At 57.7% G+C, this 12720-nt stretch overlaps 1 protein-coding gene across 1 annotated transcript in view; it reads left to right on the top strand.

The window, feature by feature from the left end:
• The window catches only part of DCHS1 (dachsous cadherin-related 1), a 46596-nt gene that overhangs the window by 17767 nt on the left and 16109 nt on the right, over positions 1–12720 (top strand). The window contains exons 4-10 of the mRNA XM_074816764.1: positions 2182–2370; positions 2484–2715; positions 3772–4008; positions 4348–5367; positions 5556–5743; positions 10435–10531; positions 10703–10860. Of these exons, the coding sequence (XP_074672865.1) occupies positions 2182–2370; positions 2484–2715; positions 3772–4008; positions 4348–5367; positions 5556–5743; positions 10435–10531; positions 10703–10860 (2121 nt within the window). The remainder of the gene's footprint in view (positions 1–2181; positions 2371–2483; positions 2716–3771; positions 4009–4347; positions 5368–5555; positions 5744–10434; positions 10532–10702; positions 10861–12720) is intronic.

Raw genomic sequence — 12720 nt, 5'->3', positions numbered from 1 at the left:
TCCTCTGTGGGTATCTGTCTTAGGATGGTGACTGTAGAGGATGGTTAAGGTGGGGAGGTGATGCTGTTCTGGAAGCACCAGAGCCCTTGGCCTGAGGAGCCCGAGGAAAATATCTTAGTCTGCTGCAGAGCTTGTTGCTGTACAGGGTAATAAAGCAGCTGACATGCATTCTAGAGCACTTTCAGGGTGATAATCAGTTCATTTTGAAGGAAAGAAGTGAATCATTTGCCACATAGAGCCTATTCCAGTCACTGTGGCAGCTTACCAGCTTCAGGTGCGTTTCCATCTGCAGTGATGGAGAGCGCTACCAGCTAACAGCCAGGCACAGCACGCAGCGCCGGTGTATTGGTACAGGGCTGTTGCCCCAGTGATAATATCCAGCGTGGAGCCAGAATGCAGGTAACCTGAATACGGGTTTCAGTGATGTCAGTGAGGTCAGATTTATATTCCCAAATGAACAAAGGGAGCTGGGGCAGGAGGGAGGGAGGATGTTGCGCTCAGGGAGGCAGGTGGGTCCAATTTCCCCGAGCGTTTTCTGGCTGGGCTGCTGTCATGGCACCTGTGGCTCTGAGTGCTCTGCAGCTGGAGCAGGGAAGGGGGATCCTGTTTCATGGCGCTTCTCCTGGCAGCTGCTGCAGGGTTGGGAGCAAATCCTCTGTACGGGGAGCACGGTGCTCACTGCTGATGTGCTCCCCTCAGAGTGCAGGCAGCGGGGCAGGAGGGCTGGTGAGGGGGTGCTGCAGGTGCTGCCTCCCCTCCGTGGGGGCTGTGGCTCCCTGGGCAGCAGAACTGGCGAGGGGTTATCGCACACAACCCGGTGCTGCCTCTCCTCCCCAGGGCGCAGAGCGTGTGGTCTGTGGGGAGGGAGGTCCCACCTCTACCTGATTTATTTTTTCTTCCCTGGCCCAGCCGTGCCCTGTGCTGCCTCTCGTCACTCCATCTCTGGTGATCGGGTGAGCGGTTCAGGTTCGGGGCCCTGCCCGAAGGAAAGAGCTGTTTGCAGCCCCCAGCTGGGCCCTTTCCTTGGCGCGCGTGCAACGTTCCTGCGCTTCTCGCTCACGGGAGCCGAGGCCCCAGCGCTGCTGCTGGGAGGAGCTGTGGCTGACGAGGCCTGAACTCCACTTCACCCGGGCCTGGCCCAGCTGCCTCCCTCCTGGCTCCGTCCTCTGGCTTTGTTCTCCACGCAGAGCTCCCAGCTGCTGGGGGAGCCCTGGGCAGCGGTGCTGGGCTCAGGGGGAAGGAGCTCTTCTCTGCTGACCTGAGTGCTGCAGGGAGCCCAAGGAGGAGCTGGGGCCTTGCGCTCAGGGAACGGTTTTCATCCTCCTGCGGCGTCTGTAACTGCCAGTGCGGCTCATGTGCCGCAGGCTCCAGTGGGCCCTGGCTCTCAGGGGGCAATGTCACCCTCAGTCGTCACCTCAGAGCTGCTGGGCACAGAGCTCTGAGAGCGGGACAGAGCCAGGCTCACGGTGAAAAGGGGGCTGCTTTTCTTCCTGTCTTGTCTTAAGTACCTTTGCAGAAAAGGAGCAGAGGGCCAGGGGCAGCTGCTGTGAGAGTGTGGGTTGTCCCTGGCTGGCCAGCCAAGCTGGGTGCAATGGGGACGCTTGGCTGCTACATCCTTGGCATCTGTGTGAGCCTTGGCCTCTCTGCACCCCCTCTCTGTGTGGCCTTTTCCTTTGCTGAGGCACCTCTGTTGACCTGGGCCGTGGATGTTGCCCCAGGGGTGCAAGAAGGGAGGTACCGCCCGAAACAAGGTGCCTGTGGTGGTGCGGGGACCCATGGCAGCGCTGTAGATAGAAGCGATGGTGCAGCTCTTGCAAGGCTGCGACGCTGGGCTCCCCCACGGCTGTGTCCCCTCGTGGGGACTGGGCCAGCACAGGCTGATCCTGGGGAGCCCCACAGCTGCCTGCGGCACTGCCCAGGGCACTCTCTGCAGCCCGGGGGAGGCCTGTCCTCTTGCAGGGAGGACCGCAGAGGGAGTGATGGCTTGTCTGGGGCAGGAATCGCAGGGTTGAGGCTGTCAGTGTGCTGTACTGTGGCCAGCTTTAAGGACTGTGCAGTGGTTGTGGGCCACGGAGCAGAGGACAGCACTGGGTTGTGAAGATGGTGGTGGCAGTGGGCTGGGTCTGGCTGGTGGTCTTCTCTGTGATGCTCCCTGCTCACGTGGTGCCTTCCCTCCTGCAGGTGACAGCCACAGACGCAGACAGCGGCACGTTTGGCTCCCTGTCCTACTCCATCGGCTCTGGCATTGGCAGTGTTGTCCCCACACAGTTCAGCGTCGACAAGCACACGGGGCAGCTGTGCACTGTGCAGCCTCTGGACCGCGATGAGGGCACGTCTGCCTACGATTTCACCGTCACGGCTGTGGATGGGGTGAGTGCTGGAGGGGCCGCAGGGGTGCAGAGCTGCTGGCTCAGCACTGTGCAGGGGACACTGCTGTCCTTGCCCCTGCTCTTTGTGCCGTCTCTGATCTGGTCCCTCCGCAGGGCGGCCTGAACTCCATGGTGTATGTGAAGGTTTTTCTGGAGGACATAAATGACAACCGGCCGGTGTTTTACCCACTGGAGTATGCTGCCAGCATCAGCACACAGAGCATGCCCGGTACAGCCGTGCTGCGAGTTACTGCCCACGACAAGGACGAGGGGCTGAATGGGAAGGTGACCTACCGCATTGTCCTGGGAAACTCACCCCCTCTCTTCTCCCTCAACAAGGACACAGGTGAGAGGGAGTGCAGGGGGCAGCCAGAGCGGGCGGCCGTCAGAGCGGTGGGATGCGGGCAGGTGTCAAAGCCAGCCTGAGGGTCACTTCTTGCCCATCTCAGCAGTGCAATCTGCCACCAGAATGTGTCTGTTCCTCTCCCTGCCACATCTTCCCTGCCTCAGCTTCCTGAGCCTCTGGCAGCCCCTTCCCAGACTCAGTCTCACCTCTTGTTTCTGCTCCCTGTTCTGTTCCTCATCTGTCCCATCTTCCTTTCTCTCCCTCGTTCCCCCTCCCTGACTTACTGCACCTTTCCTCCTGCATGCTGCTTGCTTTGCCCCTTCAGGCTATATCCTGCTTAGTTTCTTGTCCCTGCCCAGTTGCCTCCTCTCCCCTGCTCAGTTTACTCCCTTTCCCTGTAATTCTGTCACACTCAGTCCCGCCTTTCTCACTGGCTGCATCTGCTCTGCCTTTGGCCACCAAAGCCAGAGCAGTTTCTGCTGGGGGTAGGTGCATGGGCACGTGGCGCCAGGGGCTCTCAGCAGGACAGGAAGGTGCCCTGTGCTCAGCACAGGCATTGGGGTCTCTCCACACTGGTCCCCAAGTTCCCAGAATGTGACTGGGATGAGACGGGCCTACCAGCCACCCTAATGCAGGGCCACCTCATTTGTAGGGCCTGTCGAGGACGGTCCTTCAGTTCCACGTCTCCTCCAAGAGCCTCCCCACAGTCCAGATCCCCCCTGCTGTCTCGTGACTCACCCTGTGCCCCACACTGGAAGCCCCCTTCCCTCCTTTCTCTTTCCCAAGACCTGCCCTCTGGCTCGTTTCCCCCAGCCCTTACTCCTGCTTAGCTCAGGGCTGAGCTTAATGTTGAGAAAGGAGGATTTGGGGGGGCTTTCCCAGCAGGGTTCCTCTTCTTTACTCCAGTTCTTCCATGGCGAACCCCCCACAGTGACACACATTGTTTGCTGCCCCCTTAGTTCTTCCTTTCCAAGCTTATGGTTTGGCCTGTTCCCTTGGTGCCGGATGACGGACGGGGGGCAGGCATCGTGCCTTCCCAACTGCTTTCTTCCCTAGGTGTCATCTCCCTCTCATGGTCCCTGAGTGGTAAAGCCAACACCCTGGTGCAGCTGGTGATCTCTGCACAAGATGGTGGGGGCCTACAGGCACAGCCAAATGCCCGGGTGAACATCAGCGTCGTGGAGGGCACTGTCTCCCCACCTGTCTTCGAGCAAGCTCAGTACTTCTTCACAGTGCCCGAGGATGTGCTGCAGGGTGCCAGTGTGGGGGCTGTCCGGGCCCAGAACCCTCCAGGTACCGGCTTGTCCCTTTTGTGTGCTGCCACTCGCCCTGTCCCGGCATCATCTGGGAGATCCAGTACCTCACGTCCTCACAGAGCGACCCCGTTCTGGGGGGTCCCTGCATGCCCAGAGGCACCCGCGCCCGAACGCGCGCCGGTGTGACTGTCACTGAGCTCTGCACGCTCTCACACATGTGCTTACACACGCGTGTACACACACCATGCACACACAGTGTTGCTGTGCGCCTCCCGAGCAGAGTCTGCTGCAGGCAGCGCTGCCCAGCCCTGCTGCTGTCTATGGGGGGCTGAGGTGACCCACATCGCTCTTCCTGACTCCATGTCCTTGTCTGCAGGTCATGCTGATGACATCTTTTATTCCATCTCCTCGGGGGATCCTCACGGCTACTTTTCCATCGACTCTGCCTCCGGGCAGCTCCGCACCAGCCTGCCCCTTGACCACGAGTCCCAGGCTGTCCTCATCCTGGATGTGCAGGCCCGCAGTGGTTCACCTCCTGCCTACAGCAACACACGTGTGAAAATCTCCGTGTCAGATGTGAATGACAACGTGCCAGCGTTCCCGGCCCCCTCCGACTCCATTCTGCTGCCAGAGGCCACAGAGCCTGGCACTACGGTGTACACTTTGCAGGCCGAGGACCGCGACAGCGGCGCCAACGGTCAGGTGAACTTCGAGCTGGTGTCAGGTGGCGACGGCGCCTTCAGCGTGGAGCGCGCGTCGGGGGCGGTGCGGCTGGTCGGGGCCCTTCAGTACGAAGCCAGCGCAGCCTACAGGCTGGCCATCGTGGCCCGGGACAGCGGTGCTCCCCAGCTCAGCTCCACCTTCACGCTGCTGGTGCACGTGCAAGCTGAGCACGACAATGGGCCCATCTTTGACACGCTCACCTACCGCGTGGAGGTGCAGGAGGGTGTGCCTGTCTCCACCCGCTTCCTGCAGGTGCGGGCGCTGGCGCGCGACACAGAGTCCGTGCCCCTCACCTACCACCTGCGTGCGGACGGGGATGCTGCCAGCTTCGGCATCGTGCCTGAGAGCGGTTGGCTCTATGTCAAAAGCGCACTGGACCGGGAGACGCGGGACCTGTATGTGCTCACAGTGCTGGCCTCGGCAGGAGGGGCTGGGGCTGGGGGGGAAGCCCGGAAAACAGGCACCAGCACCGTGCGGATCAGCATCACGGATGAGAATGACAACAGCCCCCGGCTGAGTGAGGAGCGTTACTTCTTCACTGTTCCTGAGAATCAGGCTCCCGGTAGCAGTGTGGGGAGGGTGATGGCCAGTGACCGGGATGCTGGGCAGAACAGCCGCCTCACCTACCGCCTCCTCCAGCACGATCCCAACTTCCTCATCCACACGCAGACAGGTGAGAGACCTCCTGGCTTCCTCGGCTGGGGCTGGCTGGGGAGAAGGCCCAGCACAGGTCAAAAGGGATGCAGGCCAGGCCAATCTTCCTACCCCTGCGGTGCCAGGCTCCCCAGCGACACACCTGGGCACGGGCTCTCCTCTGAAGCTGTTTCTGGGCTGAGCTGTGTCCCTGCTTCTCCCTCACAGGGGAGCTCAGCACCAAGCAGAGCCTGGACCGGGAGCAGCAGTCCAGCTACCAGCTCCTGGTGATCGTGCAGGATGGGGGAGCACCACCCCGCAGTGCCACAGGAACCATCTATGTCACTGTGCTGGACGAGAATGACAACGCTCCTGCTTTCCTTCACGTGGCCAGTGGGCAGGAGCTGCCCGTGCAGGTGGGGGCAGCAGGCTGGAGCCCTGGGGAGGCAGAGGTGTGACGGCCTCCGGGCTGGGGGGTGGGCAGTTCTGCAGAGGGAAAAGGAGTGGGCAGGGGCACCCAGAAGAGTTTTGGGGTGGGAGATAAGCAGGCACCAGTTGCATCCCTGAGCAGCCAAGGCGGTCTGGTGAATCTGATTGAGATGTGGTAAGACAGGCACGTCCTTGGGAGATACGGCCGTGCCTGCGCACAGAGCAGAGGGCCCTGAGACCGATGGGGCGGACCAGCAGGCAGAAGCTCTTGGCTCACATGTGCCTGCAAGGAGGGAAGGCGAAAGGGAGCCTCAACCTGACCCAGCAGAGCCAGGGGTAAACACTGCTGAGCAGGCAGGCATGGGGGCTGTTAACTTCTAGGTCTCAGGACTTTTGGTATAGCCACTCGGCTTTCTGGGAGGTCTGGAAAGCGCTGCCCAGCTGGACTTTGCTCTCACAGGGGTTTTCTGGGGATCTGGTGTGGGTCCCAGCCCAGCTTTCCCTCCCAGCACTGTGTGGTGGCAGCGGTCACCCGGGCACTGGGTGTGCTGCAGATGGAGTTATGTCTGCGCTGCTCAGCAAAAGCGGGTGAGGACCGACCCTCCAGCCACCCCCAGCTGTGGCCCCTGCGGAGTGGCCCGTTGGCCAGGGCTCGCTGGAGCCGTGCTGGCAGCAGCAGAGCAGTCGAGGCTGTCCTCATCTCCTCTGCCCAGCATGAGGAGAACCTGCATCAGAAGAGATGTGCTTGCTGCGTGCGTTGCTGCACTTCAGGCCACTTGCGCTGTGCTGGGTTTAGCACATCATGGTGATGGCACCTTTCCTCTGTCGCTGGTCCTGCCTGAGCTGCGCCCCAGAGGCAGGTCGGAGCAGGCAGAACTGTGTTGGCAGGTCACTGCCGTGCTGGGTGGCCATCAGCACAGGACCCAGGGACACTCTGCAACTCCGGTCAGGCCTTCCCCCTTCATTACTTTTTCCCTTCCTGTTCCAGGTCGCAGCCATCCCTTGCCCAGCCTTCTTGCATGTCCCGCTGGCACTCTGCTTGCAAAACTGTCTGGCAAGGCTTGGCCTGGACGAAGGGCTCTCTCAGGGCCTGGTGGAGGCAGAGGAAGGCAGTTAGTCTTGTCCTCTCTCTGAGCAAGGCTCTGGCCTTTGAGTCCCTCCTGCAGGCTAGGGACCAGCCAGCCATGGCACTGCTGAGCTGAACAGGCCCTGCAGAATGGCTTTGCTCACGCTCTGTGTCTTCTGAGTGTCCTGTCCCTGAGCAGGGGCACCCACAGCACGCTCGCACACAGGCTCTGCGGCTGACCCCAGGGTCTGGGGGCGTGAAACGCGGGGAGTGTCCTGCCAGAGCTCAGCAGGTCTCTTCTCACACAAAAGCGTACGCATCCATCAGGAGACAGAGCGAGGCTGGGACAGGTTTAGAGTCCTGGAGGCAGGTAAATGCTGCGACAGTTTTGAACAAAACAAATATTTGGGCACTTTGGTTTCAAGCTCTCCTGCTAGAAACACTGGTAGAGAAGGGTGAGGCACAGGAGAGGCCGCTGCTAATTGTGATTTAGGTGTAGAAAAAAGGCTTGGAGGGAAAAGTGAAAACTGAATGATGAATGCAAAGCTCAGTGATTTATTGCAGGCTCGCTCAGTGAAGTGTTCGTGTCGCTGTTCATTAGGCAAAGCAGAGGAGGTTTCTGTGTCAGCACCTTGCTCTAAGCACCAGCGGGAGGGGTATGTCCCGCTGTAGGGTTGCACGATTTGCTGGTCAAGCCCGTGGGTAACACTGGCAGGACCAGGCGGCGTTCACATGGAACTGCAGCGGTAGTGGATCCTCCCAGGGAACGGTCACGGGGAGAGGGGAGGAAGAAGTGGTTTGTTTTCACTGAGGGGGCGATGTCGCTGGTGGGCGCCTGGGACTGGAGCTGGTGTCTTCGCTATTCAGCATTTTCATGTATCCTCCAGAGGTGACTGATCCCTGATGTTACTGGTCTATTCACAGGGGTAAAGGTGAGGGCTCCCCGTTCCATTCGGAAAGAAGGTGGGGGTTGAAATTCACTGTTGCTAACGGGAAGGTGATACACATGGCCAAAAGCAATATGAATTTCACTTACACAGCGAACTGGCTCTGAACTGGCTACTTAACTTTAGGGAGAAGATCAGGGTATCGCCGTAAACTCTTTGTGAAAATGTCAGCTCAGGGCTCAGCCACGGTCAAAAAAGCAAATCAGATGCTGAGTTTTATTAGAAAAAGAACAGAGAATGAAAGAAAACATCTTTACCCTACATCTCGAATTCCGCACATCTCTCTGCCCGGCCTCCATTTGACTAAATAAGCAGTAGTGCTAGAAGAGGTTCAGAAAGGATGTGATGTGATCTCCAGTAGATAATGGTTTTCATGCAGAAAGAAAATACTTGAACGTTCTTTGGTGTGGAAGAAAGTTCAGGAATATAACAGAGGTGTGCAGTGAATGGCACAGAGGAAGTCTTGGGGAAATTAGAGGTTTCTTTTTTCACAATACAAGACCTAGGCAGCTTCCTAAGAAATGACCAGGCAGCAGGTTTAAAATAAACAAAGGCAGTACTTTTTCATGCATGCAGAACATAATTAAATTGTGAAATCATTGCCAAAAGTTGCATGGGTTCAAAATTAGATGAATTCATGGAAAGAAAAAAATCCATCAAGGGCTGTTGAACAAAAATATGATCTGTGGCTCAGGAAGTGACTTAGCCACAGGCTGCTGGAAGCGGGGAAGGTTTCGCAGGAGGATTATTCCATACATACCCTATTTCTTGCATCTTCACGACATATCTGCTGCCAGCCGCTGTCAGAGCCATGCCAGTGGTTGAGGTGTCTCTCTGATCTTTGGACCAAGCTGGTACTTGCAACAGCCCTCTTGGAGGGTGGACCTCTGGCCGGGGCAAGCCTGCCTGCTAGCAGTTTTACCAAGGCTGAGGTTTCTGCAAAGGCAAGACCACTTCTATTGCTGTTTACTCCTCTGTTTGTGCATCTGAAATGGCATTTGTGCACGGAGCCTGGGTGCTGCTCATTTAACTCCTCCACTGTCACTGCTTGCCTCAGAGGGAGTTTGATCCCTCGTGACCGTGCAGGTGAAGCAGGAGCCCCTTGTATCCTGGCTGAGGGCGATTAGGGACAGTGTGGGGGGCAGCCCTGCCCCAGCCTGCTGCAGAGGAGGGGTTGGAAGGGGCCTCCTAAGCATGGCCCTGCTCAGAGGTGTCCACGCAGACACTCCTTTTCATAAACAGCCAAGCTATATTTAGAAGGTCTTCTGCCTCCATCACTGCTGTGAAATGCAGCTCCAGATTCCTTGATCTGGTAGTTAGAAACCATCTCTTAATTTCCAGCCTAAACTAATTTCTGACCACTTTATACTCATTTGTTCTTGTGCCAATATTGTGTTTTTGCTTAAATAGCTCTTCTCTCTCCTTGGAATTTCCCTCCCCTCTCCCCAGTGTTTACAGAGTGCAGTCACATCACTGCTTGGCCTGGCTAAACAAGTCCAGCTCCTCTGGTCTCCCCTCCCCGAGCACCACCAGCGCGGTGCCAGCAGCTTGTGCAACAGCATTAACACTTGCCTCCTCCCAGGAGCTTGCAGCCTCTTCCCTTGGATTCTTGCTCAGATCCCACTTGTCTTTTTCACGAACACACTGAAGCGGTTCCGTGCAGAGATCACCTAGCGCGGCTGGATCTGTGAGATGTGCTGTGGGATGCGCGGGCAGGATGTGAATTTGAGGGCGTAACCTCAGGATGTGAATTTGGTCTCATCTGGTGTGAAGGGGCCGCAGAGTCTGTGCCAGGTGCTCTGCCAGGGGGGTGTGGGCAGGTGCGGGGAGGAGGCAGGTCTGCCAGCAGGCGTGGGTCATTGGCTGCGGGTGCTCCCGAGAACGGAGAGGTGGCGGGGCGGTAGTGGGGATGTGTCCGTTCCCATAACTACGCAGGAAGGATGCTTGCACGCAGTGCTGCTGCATGTGGTCTCACTCAGTGAGCTGGTAACTCGCCTCAGAATGTGGCGTTAGCAGAGCATGTGTGTAATTAATGTCTTGATGGTGCTGCGATGCGCTGGATGAAACGGTGGTCTGAAGTGCCTAGAGACAGGCAGTCAGCAGTGCTAACTAGGAACAAAGGAGAGAAGGGAAAAGCCCTGAGAGTCCCGGTGTCTGAGCCCAGGAAGAACTGCCGGCTGCACTTCCAGAGATCGCAAACCTCCCTGGGCTGGCTGGGGGGAACTGAGGAAACTGCCTTCCGCTGCCAGGGCGACTGGCCTCTGAGCCTGCCGGTGCTCACACCTTTGCATTTGCAGCTGACGGGGTCTGTTTGGGGCAGAGAGAACCAGGACTGTTGTGGAGCCCTGGATTTTCCTAGTGTAGAGGCTTTAGATGTAACATGGGTGAAGCAGTGTCCTCCCACCACCCTGCAGCTCACTGCTGCAGCATGGCTTGGCCCTGCTAAGCTGGTTGTTAAACAGGGCAGAATGGGAGGGCTTGGCTGCGGACTTCTCCATGTTGTCCAGCCTCAGGCACAGCCTGTGGGTCTCGCCAGGGGTCTGTGCCTTGGGTGAGATGCAGGGCTGGTGTAGGAAGGTGGAGATCCTCTGGGTGCTCGGGGGTTTGTGGGGGTAGCCTGAAGGGTGCCCTGTGCCACTCAGCTGCTCCCTGGGCTGTGCTGCAGGTGCTGGAAGAGAAGCCATCGGGACTTCTAGTCGCCTCCCTGCAGGCCAAGGACCCCGACGAGGGTGAGAATGGGACCATCATCTACTCACTGATAGGTATGAGCTGCAGAACAGACTAACTGATGCTGCTCTCTGCCTCGCAGCCATCACCCCCGTGACAGACGGGTGCCCACTGCCCCGGCCCCGCCACATCACGCTCCCTCCTCCATCCCAACCTGCCCCCTCCCTCTCTGCCTCTCCCTGCAGCATTTCACCTTCTTTCTGCAGGAGCCTGGGCAGAGCGTTTCACACTGCACATGGCTACCGGCGAGCTGCGGACTGCCACGGTGCTACGCCGGTCTGATCGCGCTGAGTACATCTTCACCGTGACGGCCAGTGACCGGGGCGCGGCGCCTCGCAGCACGTCAGCCATCATCCGCATTCAGGTATCCAGTGCCCCAGCTCCTCTTCTCCCTGACCACCTACCCTGCACTCACCTCTTGGGGGGCACGATCCAGCTACTTGGCAGCCTTCTCCCCACCTTCACCCCGGGGCACCCTTTGCCCTTGCTCAACTGTAATCTGCCCTGCAATCTGTGTGGAGAACCTGGGCTGGGCAGGGATGGGTCTCTGCCACTGTGCATGTTCTTATTTATAAAGTGGTCAACAGCATTAACAGTAGCAGTTCTGTCTTCTCCAGACTCAGCCAGCCAACCCTGTCCTAGATACGCTGTTGCAGAGAAGACCTTAGAGGTCCCCCACACAGAGACATTAGTTCTTCCCAGCATCTCCTGAGGAGTTCCTGACGTGCAGGGTGTTCTCCACGTCTGTATGACCCTGGCTCTCCCTGGCTGGTGCATTGGCCCAGACAGCCGCGTCCTTTCTCCGTTGTTAGCTGCTTTTTACAGCACAGACTCCAGTTTCCCCCAGCCACGGCACTTTCAGAATACACCATTTCACATCTTCCTGCCCCTGTTCTTGCAGCTCCCAAGGCCATTTGACTCTCCTTGATTGATGTTCTGCTGTTTCTCTGTGCTGGCAGTGCCCTCAAACATCATCACCAAGTTCATAATGTGCTCAGCTTTCTTCTGCCCTGGCACTATCAAAAGTAAACATCAGCAGCAGAAGCCATCTCTGCAAAGGCCTCCTGGAGCCAGTCAGTCTTTTCGTCCTTTCTGTCACACAGCCACACTCATACTGGGCCTTTCCCCAGTTATTCAGTGATGTCCCATGTGCTACTGCACCAGAGCCCAGCTAAAACCCAGACAAGTTAGATAGATACACGGCATTTTGTTGGTCCCTGAGGAGGGAAGCACTGTGTTAGCGTGGCACACCCGCCTTTAGCCATTCCACAATACGTTTTATACCATTTCCTTTTTACGCCATGTCTGTTCTTGTCACTGAAGTTGTCCTACAGCCTCCAGAGTGTTGAGGCCAGGCTGGCAGGCTGTCTGTCCCTGAAGTGCCTGTTTGCACCCCTATAACGTCGCGATTTGCTTGGCAGTCGCCAGTTTTGATACCCCTCTGGGCTGACAGTTTTGCTGCATTCTCTTTTTCCCCAGCTGCTTGACCTGAGTGCACTGAGTGCTTCAACATGGTTTCCCCTCACATAACACTATGGCTTTTCATGTGTCCTCTCTCCCATCCACAGGTGCACCTCATCCCCAAATTAACTTCACTTCTTTAACAAAAGTAGCGGTAGTATTTATTTATCTTTGGATCATATTGGGTTGTCTTTCTTCTCTGTACCTCTCAGCTGGATGAGTGTTACCTCTCTTCTTGCCCACTCATGTTTTACAGAACTGTTTCTGCTGCCTTTGCAGTATCTAACACAATCACACAATCACAGACTCTCAGGACGGTTGAGGCGGGAGGCGCCTCTGGAGATCATCCTGTCCAACCCCCCTGCTCAGGCAGGGCCACCCCGAGTCTGTTGCCCAGGATGGTGCCCAGGTGGCTTTTGACTGTCTCCAAGGATGGAGACTCCCCCCCGCCTCTGGGCAACCTGTGCCAGTGCTCAGTCACCCTCACAGTAAAGTGTTTCCTGATGTCCAGAGGGACCCTCCTGTGTGTCAGCTTGTGTCTGTGGCCTCTGGTCCTGGCACTGGGCGCCACTGGGAAGAGCCTGGCTCTGTCCTCTTGGCACCCTCCCTGCAGGTACTGATCCCCCATGAGCCTCCTCTGCCATCAGCAGCTCTGTCCTTACCTACTCCAGCTCCCCCGGTGAGGCTCACCTTCCACCCTGACAAACCCGTGCTTATTGTCCGTATGTTTTCCAGGTTGCTATTCGCCTGCTAGGCCACGGGA

Source organism: Strix aluco, chromosome 2, assembly GCF_031877795.1.
Source record: "Strix aluco isolate bStrAlu1 chromosome 2, bStrAlu1.hap1, whole genome shotgun sequence".
Classification (NCBI taxonomy): Eukaryota; Metazoa; Chordata; class Aves; order Strigiformes; family Strigidae; genus Strix; species Strix aluco.
This window is presented reverse-complemented; position numbering and strand designations above follow the sequence as displayed.